At 40.8% G+C, this 19,199-nt stretch overlaps 1 protein-coding gene across 1 annotated transcript in view; it reads right to left on the bottom strand.

Annotated features, from left to right (window-relative positions):
* Positions 1 to 1,880: 1,880 nt before the first annotated feature.
* The window catches only part of LOC117512071 (monocarboxylate transporter 1-like), a 125,121-nt gene continuing 107,802 nt past the window's right edge, over positions 1,881 to 19,199 (bottom strand). The window contains exons 3-5 of the mRNA XM_034172028.1: positions 12,148 to 12,291; positions 11,185 to 12,003; positions 1,881 to 4,890 (exon numbers count right to left, since the gene is read on the bottom strand). Coding sequence (XP_034027919.1) covers positions 4,619 to 4,890; positions 11,185 to 12,003; positions 12,148 to 12,291 — 1,235 coding nt within the window. The 3' untranslated portion in view covers positions 1,881 to 4,618. The remainder of the gene's footprint in view (positions 4,891 to 11,184; positions 12,004 to 12,147; positions 12,292 to 19,199) is intronic.

The raw sequence follows: 19,199 nt of genomic DNA, 5'->3' as shown, positions 1-19,199 counted from the left end.
AGTTACAACTGGGGAAAAAGCAAGGAGGAAAAAAAAAAAAAGAAAAAAAAAATGTAAATAAAACACACCATCCAGGAGCTTCCCTCAAATTTGAACTTTAGAGAAGTTTGGTCAGTGTTTGTGTGAAAAACTGATTTTTTTTGTGTTTTTTTGGCAGAAGGCCAAAGGAACTGCAAACTGCCACCACTGGCTTTTGTTCACACTCAAAGACTAAACAGCAGGTGCTCAACTCACTCAAAATCTATACAAACAAGAAGCTGGTGCCAAGAGAGACTACGCACAAAATGTGTCCATCAAAGAACGTTACCTGAAAGGCAGGATGAAGGTTTTCTTTATCGAGTGAAATGTCTGAACCCAATTAGCATTTTGCATAAACTTTCAAGTCACGAGGGCTTCCTTCATGTTAAACAACATTCTTCACTGATTATAAAAACGACAGCATCTGAAAACTATCAATTCAGTTGTGGGGGGGGTGAATCAAAGGCATTCACAAGGTTCTCTAATTCTATCGTCTTCTCTGTTGCAAAAAACTGGCTCATAATAAAATGCGAAAATTAAATACATCCAAAGTTTAAAAAGTTCATAGAGTGAGCCAATTCCCTGCAAAGAGCCTAAAGGCCTAATCGGGCTCTGCAGAGGGCCGCCATGGTTCGCATCCCCTCTAGTCTGAACAGAAACATCTCTCACACAGGCATCAATAGTCTGCAGTAGCACAAAACCCAATCAATAACCAATCAGTCACAGACGAGCCCCTTCATTTTACCGTTCTAATATAACACATTCTGCAGAGGCTACGCGGACACTGCAATAGCTGAAGTTTACCAATAGTCACTCCTACATCACATCGTTCATACACAAATGCCTCCTTTAAAAATACTACGTCAGCAGACTGTCATTAAACGGCATAAATCAAAACCTCAGACCGCTCCAATCAAATGTGATTACAAATTCGGTGTGGCTGATCCAAAGTAAGATCAGTTCACCACATTTCAGCAGGTGAAACACATGCACGCACGCACGCACATACATACACACACACACACCATCTCATCCAACCACAGTCAAGACCTGATGTGTCATCCGTCATTATATAACTGCTGAGTGGATCCTTGTCATTTGATTGATGGCTTGTATGTCATGTGACATAGATTATTCATGCTATTTGCCATTGTGTTTCACTGAAACGCGTGCAATAGTTCTTTTTTAGTGTGCAATTTTCTGCCATTTGAAATTTGCTATTACACGCCCCAACCACCGCATGTGTGCTCACACAGCGTTTCGCTAAACATGACTGCGTTTGTTTTGCCGACGGACGACAATTTGAAGGAGCTAATTGACGGTGCTAATTCTTCTCTCTCTCTCTCACACACACACACACACACACACACACACACACACACACACACACACACACACACACACACACACACACACACACACACACACACACACACACACACACACACACACACACACACACACACACCACTGTAAGCCATCTGGAGGCATTAAGAGCTGTCAAGATGAAAAGCTGACGTGATTTTTCGCTGGACTGAGGAACTATATGAAGTCTTTTTTTTTTTCTCCCCTAAGTTAGTGCACACCATCACGGACTACATCGTCAGAATTTGGACTCCTATTTAAAAACCTCTTAAACCTATTTCACCTCATGAAATATTCGTTCCATTGAACTAATTTGTATACAGTCTCATCCTTCTGGTCCAAGTGGATCATTGATGTGGAAACTATGTGGAACGAGAGCAGCTACATTAAATCTGAACTGACAATCCTACATCAGCTGTTCAATAACATGTCATGTACAAACACACAATAGTTCAGACAAACTTTATACCCATGTAGCTTTTGGACCTACAAGCACGTTTTCAGAGATTTCTTCATTAGTTTAACCTTCAGATGTTAATAAGCAATGCTTAGTGTGACCTTATTCACGGCTGTGCGTAAAGAACAGAAATATTTCCGCCAACACTCTGTTCATCGTACAGCACTGGCCATTTCTGACAAATTTATCTCCCTTTCTCAAACACATAACACTATACACTAAACATACCAACCAGACATTTCCACAATAAATGTGTATTGAAATTTTTGCCCAGCTGTGCGTGCTAACCATAGTGCCTATTAAAAAAAAAAAAAAAATAGTAATCTTAAACTTTTACATGTTTGTTTAATGTCAAATCAAAAGCAATAAATTTAAAGTTTATGCACCAACTTTAAAAATTATGTTGTCAGCTCAAAGTGAACAAATCTCTATAATGTGGTCCAAGTCACTAAATTTATATCTTAAGCAAAATAACGGACCAGTATCAAGTACTCACCCACTTTAATAATGAAAGCATCTTGTTATAAGCAGAGTATGAAGCAGATCTCAGTAAAGTCCAAATTATTGCGATACCAGTTTGTATTAAGTCAGCCCGCTGGGACTACTGAGAAACTAAAAGACACCATGACTACTACTACGAAGGAGGTCTTCAGCAGCTGTGAGTGTAGAAACTGTCAACCTGTAGTTTCACCAGCTACGAGTTCAGAGTGGCACAGAAGGAGAGAAAAAAAAAAAACTTGTTACGTTATAAGATAAATTGAAATGAAACTACATGAAATTTAAGCTCAAGAGTGATCGTTGGAGACTCTAAAATCAGCTGAAAGAAAACAATCACCCTAATCAGACTAATGAAATGTACACATCCTGGTTATGAAGCACGGTGGTGGCAGCAGCTGTGGAGAAGCTTCCGTGTTGTTAACTAGGATCACTAAGATGCAAGATGCACCAAAACCTTAGAGGAAAATGTGATGCAGTTTGTTGTCATCATGAGATATGAATGATACTGTATGAATGGACGAGTACTTATACAATCTATAACAGAATTTTGCAATTTTATATTATTTAGATGCATAGAGTTTCTTCACTTTGAGAGTAGTTAGGACCAGAGGCATTGGTACCCTGCGATGCCACACCCATCTCACTCGGGAACCACCCAGATTCCTGCATGGTTGTAGACCACGAGCCATCCTGACCTCCTGAAAGTAGCCATTTGCCATAGCCACGTGATACTGTGGCATCATCTTGGCCTTGTGCAGCTGCTGGGGTTCTCAGCACCGAAGCACCTGAATCAGGCCCAGAGAAACTTGCCACATGGCTATGGTGTTGTAGCTAACATTGCCTCAATACCAACGCTCCTTCTCACGCAAGTCTCACTAACACCCCGTTGAGACCGAGTCCAAGACTGATTTGCAATCGAAAAACGGCCTCTGCTCACCATCACTCTTACTGGCTCTCACGGGGTTTGCAGGCTGGTCAGAGTGGGGTCTCCACAGTTGGAACAAATTTCACTCACGCAGCTACACTTCTGACGGCTAAGTCCAGGAAGCCATTGAAATGCTGGATCTTAATCATAAGCCACAACCACCACAAACCCAAACATTGTTTCTTTGCTGAGCTTCGCAAGTGATGCAACCAGGGTATCCATTGATTTTGCAGAGATCATGGTATCATCCACAATGACAACGTCAGTAAATACAGACTCAGATTTGTAAAATTGCAGCTTTTGAAAGAAACCTAATAAAAACCATTTTAAAAGTGGATAAAACATGCCAAAAGACCAAGGGAGCGATTTCTTTTTAACAGACACTGTAATTCTATAAGGGAGAAATCTATAGCATTCCCAGGTACTCAGAGGAAGGTTCTAAACTATTTTGGCAGGTCCCGTTCCTGAGAGTAAAGTCCTAATGGAATTATGGGATGAAGCTGAAAGCATTCTCACTGCTGAGTGATGACTAGGACGTGTGCACAGAGAACGCAAATTTTAAAAAGGCACATCAAACACTATTACCAGAGGTCTGAATGCTGTGCAACACTGGCTAACAGGTAGCGTGGTACACAGATGTTTCAGAGAGCAACACCAGCAGCACTGTGTTGGCATGAAATGTTCCCTCACTTAATGTGATCAAATTTTTTTTTTGGCAATATTATGCACAGATCAGTGTGTGCACAAGTACACAATACAAAAAGTGATGGCTGGTTAGTGTACTGCAAGAATGGTGCAAAGGATTTTAAATAGTTCATATACAAATAATCTGATCTGCTATCTGCATGTGTAATATAACAAAAATACTCTGTCCAAAAGACTACTTAAAATAGCCAACATTATCAGTTAGCTGGGCAGCTAGCTCGCTGGAATATGTGGACAGCGTCAATGACAACACTGCACATTTTGATAGCATGGCTCTGGAAACTGACTCTACTGTCAATTACTGGCTGCAGCTTTGGTCTAAAAAGATTCAATGCAAGTTTTCACTTTTTATGGTGTGGAAAAAGTTAACCGCATAATTTCCACAGCTCCACATCCGTCCTTACACTGAAAATATACCTAAACGCACACATTCAAATTTTATATGACCTATTCAAACATTTGTTTCTCATAAACATAAAATACTTTAATATGTAAGCGATTAAAAGTTGCAGCCCTCTAAATGTGTCTGGCTTCTCTGTTGTGTATAAAATTATTTAAATCAAAGACTGAGTTGTGCTGACCAACTGTTTCACCAGTGTGTGTATATCTGCGACACGTTATGTGCGTTTATCTTGGGTTGTTTTCATTCTCTACACAGTGTCCTCATCCATCTTTGCAACATCGTCCATGGTGACAGCCGCCGGCGGGGTGGTTGCGTCCTCGTCAGACTTTGTTGCCAGCATGGCGGCACACTCCTCCTTGGGCTGCTCCTTTTCCTTCTTCTCCTCTGCTTTTCTCTCCCTTTCCAACAAGCGGTAGTTGATGCCCATTCCCACAAAGAGGAATAAACTTGCAATCATGAGGATGATACCGCAAGAAATGTAAGTGTAGGAGTAATGGCCGTAGTCATTGTAGAAACGTCCTGTAAGTGGACAAGAAGTGAAGGTGTTCAAATGGTTCACTTACACTAATTTACGACCATATTTTAAATTCTGTACTTAAAATTCAGAGGTGCTAATAAGTCTGATCAGGACAGTAAAGGTCAACTGACGTATTGATTTCTGTGCTAGATGGTAAAATAAATTAAAGTATAACACAAACAATGAAGCAATATAATTTGTGGATGAAAGAATCATTGACCTCAAAAATGCAAATAAACCAATAAATGATTATGAAAAATACAGCTACATTAAATTTTGGTCTAGGTCTCAGGTCTTAAAATGCTAGGAAAGTGGTGTGTGCATCAGTCACATATTTTAACACCTGAATGAGCTCTGCTAAAATCAAGACTGGTATAAACAGTGAATGAAAACTTAAAATGACATCTGCCAACTTCAAACATCACAATGCCAAATATTAACATGGGTGATACATTACAGAATTCACAATTTAGGATACATGAAGTGTAAAAAATATGGAAAACATGTAAACCAGACAACTTGGAAACAGACAACCAGAGCAGATGAGAATACAGGACAGATTCTTGATAAAGGACAAACAAACAAACAAAAACTAATCACAATTGAGGCAATACATGTTGGGTAAAAACATTCAAACTCAGTCTGACCAGCTCCACCCACCTGCCTACCTACTTCACATTAGTCCATGAAACAGAAGACAATTTTGACTATCGGTACCCCTTAAAGAGACTAAAGCCGGGTTCACACGGCAGGATAATTAGGCCGATATCGGACCCGATCTTCCCCTTCCGACAATGGTAAGGATGCCCCGACAATAGTGATGACGTCAAAGATAATCTTATCAGATATTCCTGTCGTGTGTGGTGGGTTAAGAGCGCTCTGATCTGTTCGGAAGGGTGTCAGGAGCGCTCCGATCGCAAATCGGTGATATTCAACATGTTGGTTTTTTTTGGCCTGATATCGCAGCGTGTTGTGTCCTCCGACCACAAACGAGCTCACAGCCTGCTGAATGTGACATGCAGCCAATCAGAAAGCGAGGTGACGGACGTACGGAGCGGAAAATAAAATCAAAACAGCTGTTCTGACTTACCAGAAAGTCCGGTGGTCGTGCTGTCTCCACTTCTTTAAAGAACGCCTTTCCTTTTCCTTTTTTTTTATCGTTTTTCCCTCTGTTTTAAATAGTCCACAAAGTACCTCTTTTTGTTTACTCTGAAGTCACGTTTAATCTCGAGAGATTTTGGTGAGATTTCCTGTCTGAACTGTAAATGTTCGTGTGTTAAATCTGTTCGTGTGTGGTGTTGTTGTTATTACCGTGTGGCTGAACACCACACACTGTACAACCAAACCTGTTAGAGCCATGATTTTTTTATCTTCACGTGTGTGGTCTCTCAGGTTTTGGAAACCTAAAGATAATTTTAAAATCCTGTCGTGTGAACCAGGCTAAACAAAACAAAATGTATGGTGGCAAAGGCTCCAATATATCGAAGCTTTATTTGTCAACATTTAGGCAAGTAACCTAAAGAAAAATAGTGATAAAAAGGTAAATTTTAGTTTGTAATAGGGTCAAAAGTGATACAAATTATTGGTTGAGCTAGTAGGATTAAGAACTGAAATAGTTTTGATTGTGTGTAATCCCTTACCAAAAAATAGTACTTATAACTATATAAAAAGTAAACTAGAAGTATACTTGAAACATACTTGCATATACTACTTTTTGGTAAGGGATGCATAGTCTCCAAAGTAATGCCAAACAAAGCTGATGTCCACTGGATTGTACGATATACGCAGGGGTGGGCACAGCCAACTGAAAAGTTAGCTTTTATTACTCTAAACTGATAAACCACCAAAAAAATTTAGCGGGCGTTACAGCTAATCGCTAACTTTTAGTATTCAGTGATGAAAGTGGGCCATGGGGGGGGGGGGGGGGGGGGTTTGGCAAGGGCCAAAGGCCCGAAGCCCCTGGCTGGGGGTATGGGAGTTCTTCCCCAGAAAAATTTGAGCTTTCCGATGCATTCTGGTCAGCAGTGGGCACTGTTCAGATAATCCGATAATTATCGAAGCTAATGTTTTTGTTAGTAGATTAGCTTTTCAGATAACTTTTAAAACCATCATCGGATCAATTACCTTCCATTAAATTTAGTTCCAATAACTTTTAAACTATTATCTTTTTTTTTTTTTTAAACATAGCTAGTAATGTTGAAAAACATTCATAATCCCTTTTGCTCCTGTCTGCTATATATTTTACAGCAGTGAGGTGGCTAAGAGGAGCTAAGCTCAACTCTGGCCCCAGCAGAAAAGGCCTGGCTGCCAGACTGCCATGAACAAAACAAAACAAACAAAAAGTCATTACTCCTTAACACCATACAGTGGTCCAGCCATGAGGCAGGGGTCTTGAAATGTGAAGCAGGTTTGACTTATGGTTTTGATTTATAAATCAAATTATTCCGGATAGAATAACTACATTAATGTAAACTCTTAAAATGTACAAAGTAGATATATAACACATCTGTTAATTTTAAAATAATGCACTAATTCTGAAGATTTGATCTGTCCTGTATTCTGATCTGTGTGTTAACACAGATGCCCAAAGGGATTATGGGTAAACATAGCCTCCGCTCATACTGATTGGTTGACTAATTTATTCTATGTAAAAACCAACACAAGTGACTCAATGTAATGTGTGTTGGTGTTTACAAATAAATGTGCTATTGTAAAATATGTCTTTTTTCATTTGTAAAAAAAAAAAAAAAAAAAAAGGCCTTTGTAAAGCCGAAAAGTCTGTTAAATTGTAATGGAGGATTTTCAAGATCCCGCTTGACAGTGCCTAAGCGCATGCGTGATGATGTCACAACTCTATCCGGTTAGGCAAACGCAGTTTCTTTCAATAACAAACTGTCAAAAAACTTTCTTGTGTGTGGTTGGAGTTGTGTGGCAATAGGAATCGCCTTTTGAATGCTTGAATAAATGGACTGCATTTATATAGTGCTTTTCCATCTGCATCAGATGCTCAAAGCGCTTTACAATTATGCCTCACATTCACCCCGATGTCAGGGTGCTGCCATACAAGGCGCTCACTACACACCGGGAGCAATAGGGGATTAAAGGCCTTGCCCAAGGGCCCTTAGTGATTTTTCCAGTCAGGCGGGGATTTGAACCCATGATCTTCTGGACTCAAGCCCAACACCTTAACCACTAGATCATATCCTCCCCTCACTAGATCATCACCTCCCCGTGAATAACGATGTCCGTCGCACAAAGAAATCAAATAATAGTGAAAACATGTTCATTGCACCCAGAATGCTGGGATTTTGGTTGTTGAACTTTGCGGTGTGGTGTCATATCATCCGATCAGTTAGTGGCTCAGTGCGGTGTCATAACAACGAATCAATCAGTCGCTCCATGAGGTGTCATAACATCAGATTGGTTAGTTTCTTCGTGTGGTGTCATAACAATGGATCAATCAGTCGCTCCGTGAGACATCACAACAATGGATCTGTTAAGCCTGGTTCACACGGCAAGATAATTAGGCCGATATCTGACCCGATCTTCCCCTTCTGACAATCTTAAGGATGTCCCGACAATCGTGATGATCCTAAAGATAATCTTATCAGATATTCCTGCCGTGTGTGGTGTGTTAAGAGCGTCCTGATCTGCTTGGAAGGACATGAGGAGCTGAATGTGAAATGTAAAAAGAAAAACAGGTCAAACACTCAGCTCGACAGGTCAAACACAGCTCGACAGGTCAAACACTCAGCTCGACAGGTCAAACACTCAGCTCGATTCAACATCCTGCAGCTAATTTAGCTGATAAACTTCAGCAGAGCACTAACGTCATGTATTACTTTCACTCACTCACCTCAAACAAATTTTTGTTCGATGCTCAAACTCAATCTTGTGGTTTTGACTCATAGAGTTAAACTCTTGTCTGAATGCTTATGGTGTTAGCATTTTTAGCAGCTGAAAGCTTCACCCATTAGCTCCACTTAATGTATGATTACTGGAGGAAAAACACAGCTCATGACTTTTAATGTCCACAACAAAGTAAACCATTAGGAAAACAACAGCACAGTCCCCAAAAATAAGACTTTATAAACTCTTAAGCCCGAAACAAATGAACCTTTTTTGGAAATTATTGGCAGCTTGCAAACCAACACGGTGCATTACTGCCACCAACTGTTTGGGCGTGGAACTGAAATGAACTGAATGAATGGACTCTGACGCATGTTGTCAAAAATAACCTGGACATGTTCACCATGCGAGTAAAAACCCTGATTTCCAGAAAAATTTCATCACTGAGTATTGATTACATACACTGTCGGCTACTGATAAGCCAGATTCGGGTTTAAGCACCACAGGGGCTTCTGAGTAAATTCAAAGGCGATCAGAAACTCAAAACGAACAACGAGCCAGAGTGTTTGTCTTTATGCACCCTGCCGGCTGCTGCAAAGAAGTGTCATTTACTTTTCACACACAAGAACACAGACGGTGGCAAAGGACATCAAACACAAGGCAAGAAATGTGATATGTAGAGAATTGTTAATTTGCTGATCTATACTTTATCCACCACAGAACTCCAGAGTAGGCATGGACACACAGGAACAGTTCAGAGCCTTTTTATGTAGATTTGTTGCCTAACAGATGAACCTGAATGGTTCCTCTTAACATGCAGAGTGCACAGTAGTTAGAATGAAACATCCATAAGGGGCCCTTCACACACAGTACGAATAAGTAAAACTCAGGGTGACTCACAGCGGAACAGCTCATATGAGTGAACCACGAAAACATCGAGCCGACGGGCAGCCCTGCACAATGCCGCTGCAAGATGTGCAACCACAGTAAGCAGACTCATGCTCGTGCATGGGGCTGCCCAAATCGATGCCTGACCTAAATAACATAACACAGATGCAACTAAAAGGGGAATTTTCAACACAACAGATTTGCACTGATCTAAAAATGACAAGCAACTGGCAAAAAAAGCAGAAATCTGCCCAAAAAAAAAAAAAAAAAAAAAAAAAGATTTTTCATCCCTGAGGTTTTTATGTAAAGACAAAACTTAAGTGTGTTTTCTTCCTTCTGGTGGGAAGCTCATGAGGTGTAGATTTTACCAGTTGCATTGAACGCAACACGGGTAAGCCCTGCAATGCATTATGGGAGTTTGGGGCTTGTTTTTATTTTGAAATTATTATTATTGTAGTACATGTTGGTTTGGCAGTGTTGTTCGCATTAGAAATTTGTTTTTTATAGTTCAAGTAGTGTAGTTAATTTGTTGAAGGGTTATGTTGTGACCATGAGTGAAAAGTGCTTTGCATTTGATGTCTTCTGCCACCATCTGTGTTCTTGAGTGTGAAAAATAAATGACACTTCTTTGTGGCAGCCGGCCCGCTCCCTTCTGCTGGTGGAGGGCTGAGCTCCTCACAGCGGTCTGACTGTTGCAGACACACAACAGACAGGAACTACAGTATGATTTTAGAAGGTATACAAATGTTTTTGACCATTAAGCTTTACTCACTATGCCAGCAAAAAAAATTAGCGGACTGAAAGCTAGCGGAACTAAATTTAATGGAAGCTAATCGGTCCGCAGCCGGTTCCCAGAGTTAGCTGAAAAGCTTACCACTAATGAAAAAGCTAGCTTCACTAATTAGCGGTACCGTACCCACCACTAGATATACGTTACCCTGTAGCATAACAAACCATAATGGTAACAACTAATTCTTTTGAAAACCTCACTAGTTTAACAAACACTAATATTTCTTCTTATTGAGCTGGTATCTAGCTGTACATCAGATGTATACACCTGAAGAAGAAAAAAATACAATTGTTTAAAACAATATACAAAAATATTACCATAAATAATACCATTATTTACAACATGCAAAGAGACTGGCCATGCACACACTGGCTTAATGCTTTAGAATTTGATTTTTACCCACAAGAATGAATCCCTTCTACAGGTGTCACAATTAACCTCCAACTGAGCAAGTAAGCAACTGGAAGCTTCTAGAAGTAATTACACTAATTTATGGAGCCTGCATGAACTTGCGTGTTTCACGAAGACTGTCAATTTGGCACATGTAAAACTTTGACCTACTGAAAATTTAACATAGTAAATACAAATAGAAATAACCTATTATTTTCAAATGACAATTACATGCTCAATCTTTGAAACTTAACACTTTCTGGTGACATTAAGTGTATGGAGAAAATTGTATGTGGGGTTTTACACAAGGTGTATGTAAATGTATGGGCTCACCTGCAGAAGAGTGACACTTGTGTTTCGAAGGATATGCTGGTCTTACCTGTTAACGGTGGTCCCAGCAGAACTGGTGCACACTCCACAATGGTGACCAGGCCGACAGCTGATGAGAACCTCTGAGCACCCACCAAGTCCATCAGTGTTTCAAACAGCACCGAACTCAGCCAGCCAAAAGCAAAACCAAAGAAGATGGCATAGACCACAAATCCAGTATACTCGACTGACAGCGGTGCCAGAACATGACACACTCCATTGTAGAGGACAGACGCAGCAAAGTAATACTGGATTCTAGGCCGGACCCACTTGGTGTTGGCCAGAAGTCCCATTGATGGGCGGGCAAACATGTCAACAAATGCCAGTATTGAGAGAAGGAATGCTGCTTTGTCCTTGCTGATATCCTTGTTCTTGGCAAAATTAGAGAGGAAGACCAGGGGAGCAAACAGTCCGAAAAACATAACCACATTACCGGACAGGTACAGCAAGAAGCCACGGTGCTTAAACAGGGTCAGGTCAATGAAGGAGTTGACTGTCTGTAGCACAGTCTTCTTTGGCTGTGGCTGCACTGCAGAATCAGCTGTCGTGGTCTCTCCAATCTCAGGGTTGGATTTGGCCACCTGGGGTTGGGGCCCAATTGGGCGCATGAGAGAGCCGGCTACGCAACAATTAAGAAGGAGCCCTCCCAGAATGAGGAAGCTGCCTCTCCACCCAAATGCATCATAGAGCCATGAATTTAGAGGCGCCAGTGTGGACAAGAAGACTGGGCTGCCTGCCATGGCAATGCCATTTGCAATGGGTCGCCGCTTGTAGAAGTATTTACCAATCATAGTAAGTGCTGGATTCAAGTTGAATGCCAGTCCCATACCTGTAGATATAAATGGGGTAGAAGAACCAAAGACAGAATGAGGGAAAACTATGACAGAAAATGAAATAACTAGGTTTAGGTTCAACACTACAAGGGGTATTTCAGTGGGTTGTTGTACATTTAATAGAATAGTAAATTCCTGACCTCCCACGACTCCTATAAAGAAGTAGAGCTGCTCCACAGTATTGCAGAAGGAGGCGGCAATCAGCCCCGATCCTGCCAGACAGCCACCAACAAGGATGATTGGTCGACTGCCAAACCGATTCACAAGGATACTGCTGATTGGACCTGGAGAAAATAAGGGGAGGGGCAGGGGAAGGAATTTTATAACATTAGTCCATGAGCCAGTCATCAATTTTGACCTAATTGGTACCACTTAAGGCGACAAAATGACACTTACAATCCAGTCTCAGTGTACCATTGCCTACAAAAATGTATGACAGCCATCCAAGGGTGGCAGCTGTAGCCAGCTAGGGGTCAATGATGAATTACAGAGAGGTCAAAATTTAAGAATGCTCCAGTCATGTTGAAAACTATACCACATAATTTGTCTGATCATAACAATTCCAAAAAGATATAGTTTGGACTAACTATGACTGAATGTTCTGGAGTTATGGGGTAAGAACAGCAAAATGGTGACAAAGGTCAGTTTCAGTTTGTACAGGGGTCAAAAGTTAAAATTGCTCCAATTTCTGTTTGGGAACAAAAAAAGCAATTATTGGTTAAAATAAAAGAATTAACAAGTGAAATACTTTAGACTGAGCTGAATGTTTGGTCTCCAAAGTAAAGGTCAAACAAGGTTGACATCCATTAGATTCTATGACATGTAACATATCTTACGCTGTAACATGATAACTAAGCATAACAGATGGTGCAAACTATTCCTTTTTAGAAGCCAATTAACCCAAATAATAATTTGCATAATTTATTTGTAAATTTTTTGCAAATTTATTAAAAACGAGCATGTTGCACACGGTGATCCATGTCCAGATTGGGTAATGTTTATAAAATAGGTAGCTGACATTTTTCAAGGGTGGAAATAAATTGTGCAAAGTTTCTATATAATGAGTTGGAACAGCATGTGAGACAAGAATGTTTTTAGAACCTTAGACCTCAACAGTTTAGAAGAACTCAACCCCCCCCCCCCCCCGTTAATTATGTATTTTTTTAATGTTCATTTGCTGTCTTAATATATTTAGAAGTTATTTAGGTTCTTGTTATCATATACACAATTATTATTTTATTTTTACTTCTATTTTGTCATTTGATTTTTAAATGGACCACAATGGAAATACGTGTTTTCACTTTCTTGTGTTAGCCATGTATTTTTTTTTTTATGTATTTACAATTATATTATGTACTTACATTGAACTTACTAAATAAAATCACGCATGCACACACTCACTTTTAATATATAGATGATTTACCGCCCCCTGCTGTTATGGCACGCTAGTCCAGAATGTAATTAGCAACATTAGCTAATATCCGTAGCTTCTCCACAAATTAGTCCAATCAACATTCTGTTCTGCCAGCGTTTATCCTTAACACAAAATACTAAACACACCAAACAGCAAATAAAGCTGTCCTCAGTTTGTCCATGATCAAAGTTATACACATGCACGCGGGCACATATGGAGAGGTTCTTGTCTTTACGCATTCTGCCGCAAGCAGGTGCTTCTATTTTTAGACACAAACAGAGACGGTGGCAGAAGACAAACATAATGCAGATTTCACTCATGGTACCAGCAACATGACACTTAACTAAACTGAGTAAACCATCTACAAAAATATCTAAATCGATAACACTGACATTGTTGAACTAGCATGAACCACAACAACATTTAAAACCCCAAACTCCAATGGTGCATTACAGCACAACCCCCATTGTTTATTGGTTAGCTAAAATCGCTAATTTCTCAAAAAATATTTGTTCTATCAACTTTCCATTTTCACAGCCTTCATCCTTGACCCAAAATACATAAACATACCAAATGGCAAATGGCAGATCTCCACAGTTTCTACATGATCGAAGCCATACACATGCACGCACACAGAAGCCACTTGACTATTATAATATAGTAGAGCTGGGCAACAATTAAAAATTTTAATTGCGATTAATTGCATGATGTCCATGATTAATCACGATTAATCGCATTATTATATGCAAAATCCCAAAATTTATTCAAAACTAGTGTATAGTACAATTTTATTTTAAATGTTCTGCCATATGAATGAAAGTGCCATAATGTTTGTTCTGCAAACACTTAACAGCATTTTGTTTATGCAGTTGCAGTTAAATAAAAATAAATTATGGTTACCCAGTGATGTCCAGTAGTCCCAGTGAGAGGAACAGCAGGTACACGTTGCAAAGTTGTGGCTTTTGCAGTCCTCTCCTTTATGGTGTGTCGTGAGGGAATCTCATACGTGCCGTCATTTGCTGTGAATGTCTTTCAGACCGACATCCTCCACAATACTAATCAGCCTGCAGTCTATAGCAATCCATTTTGCTGTCGCATTTGCGAGCTTCTCTTGCCTTTGTTCATCTATTGTTACCACATGCAGCATTTAATGTAGTCTGCCGAGGCCTCGCGCCGCAGTTTTGTTTCATTGAATGATTTGCTGTTATCAGCTGTGTGTGCTGCATTTAGGTGAAATTTAAGACTCAAAGTACTCCGCTGATAAAACATTCAGCTTTGCAGTGGCTACAAATAACTTTGGTTCTGCCATCTGGAAGCACTTTAAAATGAAAATGGCCATGTAAAAGTTCCGTGCCCTTCTCCATGTTGGTTGGTTTATCTGTCAATTCTTTTCCAGTCAGGGACTCCTCACACCGGTGAGCAACAGACTATTACAATAATAATAACAACAACAACAAAAAAGCAAAACTGTTAATGTGCGATAAAAAAAAAAAAATTGTCGGCGTTAATTAATGTGTTAACGTGATAACGTGTTAACTTGCCCAGCCCTATAATATAGATAAAAAACCTAAGAAATCCATAGTATTCACACCCTTTGCTCAATACTTTGCTGGTGCACCTTTGGCAGCAATTACAGCCTCAGGTCTTCTTGAATATGATGCCACAAGCTTGGGGCACCTATCGTTGGGCAGTTTTGCCCATTCCTCTTTGCAGCACCTCTCAAGTTCCATCAGATTGGATGACAAGCATCAGTGCACAGCCATTTTCAGATCTCTCCAGAGAAGTTCAACCGGATTCAGGCCTGGGCTCTGACTGGGCCACTCAAGGACAGTCACAGAGTTGTTCTGAAGCCACTGCTGAATAAAAGTTAATTGCTTTAAAAGCAATTAACAAAGCAAAAAGCAATCAGTTAAAAGCTTTAACCGATGTGGCTGTTTCACCTGAGTTTTTAACACTGCACTGCTGTCAGCTGACCTCCAGTTAGATTACAACAACAACAACAATAAAGATTAAAAGATTAAAATTTCTTGTTGGCCTGGCATGTTGTCAGAGGTATAATAATGGAGTAGAAAGACTGGAGAGACAGTTCTCTTCATTGTTTCCCAAATTCTGTATCAGGTCAAATATCTGACATGTTGGCATAAACTCAGAATAAGCATGTAAAAAATAATTATTTTACAGTATCTGTGTCCATTATGCAACTTATTTTCTGCAAAAGTTGTGAAAAAGTAGTCTACTAAATGTTGAAGCTGATTATTTAATGGTTCTTCAACTGTACACCAGTAGGTGGCACTGTGGTGGAAGAAATAAAGACATGACCCAATTATGAAATAATATGTGGTTTCATGATTCTATGGGGAAGAGAAAAACAGAAAACACAGACCGAATGATGAGGACTGAGACAAGCGGGAGCCAAGCAGTGCTGGGTATAAACTGACAGAGATTAAAATGAAAAAATGTTGCACATGCAGGAGGTAAACACTGAGGAGAGGGGAGAATGGAAGCCATTTTAGAAGATCAGAGAAGGAAACTCAAGGCGCTCCGTGTGTCTCACTTTGCGTGCCAGGCTTGCTATGAATGGGCCCTCACATGGATCCAGGCCTACGCTGGCTATGAATACAGAGTATGTGCATGAAGAGTGCACAGCTTTGGCTTCAGCTCTACTCACAGGAGCAGACAGCACAGTGGAAAAAGTAAACAAAAATAATGAGCAATTACTCATCTACAAGACGTTCTCAAAAAGGAGCTATCATCCCCCAGCTATAGGATACTGCTGACCTGAGTCCATTTCCTCATACTCATCTCACCACATTTTTTCCTGTCCTTGAAATTGGCACAGAGTGGCAGGGAGTGCTCAGATGGAGAAATGCTCAGTCACTCACACTAAACACGGTTCATCCAGAAAGTATTCACAGCGCTTTACTTCTTCCCCATGTTACAGCCTTATACCAAAATGGAGTAAATTCATTTTTCTCTGAAAATACTACTACTACTCACAACACCCCATAATGACAACATGAGAAACTTTTTTTTTTTGCAAATTTATTAAAAATAAAAAAAAACTAAGAAATTCACACCATTTGTTCAATACTTTGTTGATGCACCTTTGGCAGCAATTGCAGCCTCGTCTTCTTGAATCTGATGCCACAAGCTTGGTGCACCTATCTTTGGGCAGTTTTGTCCATTCCTCTTTGCAGCAACTCTCAAGCTCCATCAAGTTGGATGGAGAGCGTTGGTGCACAGCCATTTTCAGGTCTCTCCAGAGATGGTCAATCTCAGGGGGTGGGCTGTGTGGGCTCTGATTGGCCTACTCGATGACATTCACAGAGTTGTCCTGAAGTCACTCCTATAAAGATGAATCATCGCCTCCAGTCTGAGGTCAAGAGTGCTCTGGAGCAGGTTTTCCTCCAGGATCTCCCTGTACATTGCTGCATTCATCTTTCCCTCAATCCTGACTGCTGAAAAACATCCCCACAGCATGATGCTGCCACCACCATGCTTCACTGTAGGGATAGTGCCGGGTTTCGTCCAAACATGGCGCCTGGCATTCATGTCAAAGAGTGTCCATCGGGTTCTTGGTCACCTGCCTGACTAAGATCCTCCTCCCACGATCGCTCAAGCTTAGACGGGCGCCCAGCTCTGGAAGAGTCCTGGTGGAGCCGAACGTCTTCCATTTACAGATGATGGAGGCCATGTCAAGCCAAGTGCCGCATCAAAAACACGAAACGTCTCATTGAAAATAATGCTTTTTAGACACTAAAAATAATGGTTGTTATTGTGAAAGGCCCATTAGTCAAACAGAGGAAGACAACCAGTTGTTGAAGCTCTGACAGGACTGTTAACCCAGAAACTTTGGAAGCATTAATGAAATTGGTTAATTTCCCTTTCTCTTCAGAAAGATTAACCTAAAAGTGAACCGATAAGCATTCGTGTTGAGTCACTGTCCCTGTATGAGGTCAGCCTGCTTAAAGATTTAGACAAAAAAGGCCACCGACTTATGACAGACGTTTTTTGTATGAATTAGTGTAACTTTTAACAGATAAGTTAAATGAACAAACACAGTGTACAACGATTTCAAATCTGTACAGAGTGAAGTTTTATGAGATGCTGTCATTCGCGCAAAAGTAAAACAAAATTAAATTAACAAAATTTTGAAGGCAGTCTGGCTTCACACATCGAGACATAAAAAACAAAGCCAACAGTGCAATGCACAGTAAATTCATTCCAACACAAGCGATGAGACGGAATTCAAATTCTAAACAGTTAATGAAAAAAGAAAGTGTACATTTACATTTTGTCAGTGTTGGTGGCAGTCGGCAGCTCTCATGCTGCTCACTGATTAATGCTACTGTATGTAAAAGCCAAATTTGTGCTGAACCGTGATGTCGAACCACAAACATGAAGTGTACTGTGACATCCCTAATATATATATATATATATATATATATATATATACTATATACTATACACACACACACACACACACACACACACACACACACACACACACACACACACACACACACACACACACACACACACACACACACAAGGTCTGTTAGAAAACTATCCCAACTTTTTATTTTTTTTAAAAAACTATGTGGATTTGAATCATGTGCGCATGCCTGAGTTTTTTCATGCCTGTCGGTTGCGTCAATCGCCTGTGAGCAAGCTTTGAGTGAACAGTGGTCCACCCCCCTTGTCGGATTTTCATTGCGAGGAAAATGTCTGAACGATTTGGAGCTTTGCTGCATCAAATTTTTCCATAAACTGTGAGAGACAGCCAGGTGGAAACCATTCGGAAGATTCAGACGGCTTTCAGGGACGATTCTATGGGGATCACACAGATTAAGGAGTGTTACAACCGGTTTAAAGACGGCGCACAATGGCGGAGGGTGCGCTGCGCTCCGATCAGCGATCGACAGGCTGAAACGACCAGATCATTTCCAAACTGAACACTGTGTTAATCCGGGACATCGTCTGACTACCAGAGAAATGGCAGAAGATGTGGACATAGCACTTTTTCGGCACATTCCACTGTTACAGGAGTTTTTGTCATGAAAAGACGTGCGGAGGAATTTGCGCGTCAGGACGGAGCCGCTGATGGCGCGGGACAAAAAGCAACGCCGTGATGAAGCCTCACAGGACATGTTGTGGCATGTCCAGCTCATCCACAATTTCTCGAATAGTCACACGTCTGAAAAGCTACAGAAAGCCGTCTGAATCTTCCGAATGGTGCAAGAGCTGGGCATGTTACAACATGTCCTGCGAGACCAACACAGAGGTGCTTTTGTCCCGCGCCATTAGCAGCTCCGTGGCGAATTCCTCCGCTCCTCTTTCCATGACAAAAACTCCTGTAACAGTGGAATGTGCCGAAAAAGTGCTATGTGCACATCTTCTGCCATTTCTCTGGTAGTCAGACGACGTCCCGGATCAACACAGCATTCAGTTTGGAAATGATCTGGTCATTTCAGCCTGTCGATCGCCGCTCAGCCATTGTGCGCCATCTTTAAACCGGTTGTAACACTTCTTAATCTGTGTGATCCCCATAGAATCATCCCCGAAAGCCGTCTGAATCTTCCGAATGGTTTCCACCTGGCTGTCTCTCACAGTTTCTGAAAAAATTTGATGCAGCAAACCTCCAAATCGTTCAGACATTTTCCTCACAACAAAAATCCAAAGAGGGGGCTGGACCACTGCTCACAGGCGAATGACGCAACCGACAAGCGTGAAAAAACTCACGCATGCGCACGAAGGTTCAAGCTTGGCTGAAGCAAG

The sequence above is a fragment of the Thalassophryne amazonica genome, chromosome 6 (genome assembly GCF_902500255.1).
Source record: "Thalassophryne amazonica chromosome 6, fThaAma1.1, whole genome shotgun sequence".
NCBI lineage: Eukaryota > Metazoa > Chordata > Actinopteri > Batrachoidiformes > Batrachoididae > Thalassophryne > Thalassophryne amazonica.
The sequence above is the reverse complement of the archived record's forward strand: the minus strand, read 5'-3'. Positions and strand labels throughout refer to the sequence as shown.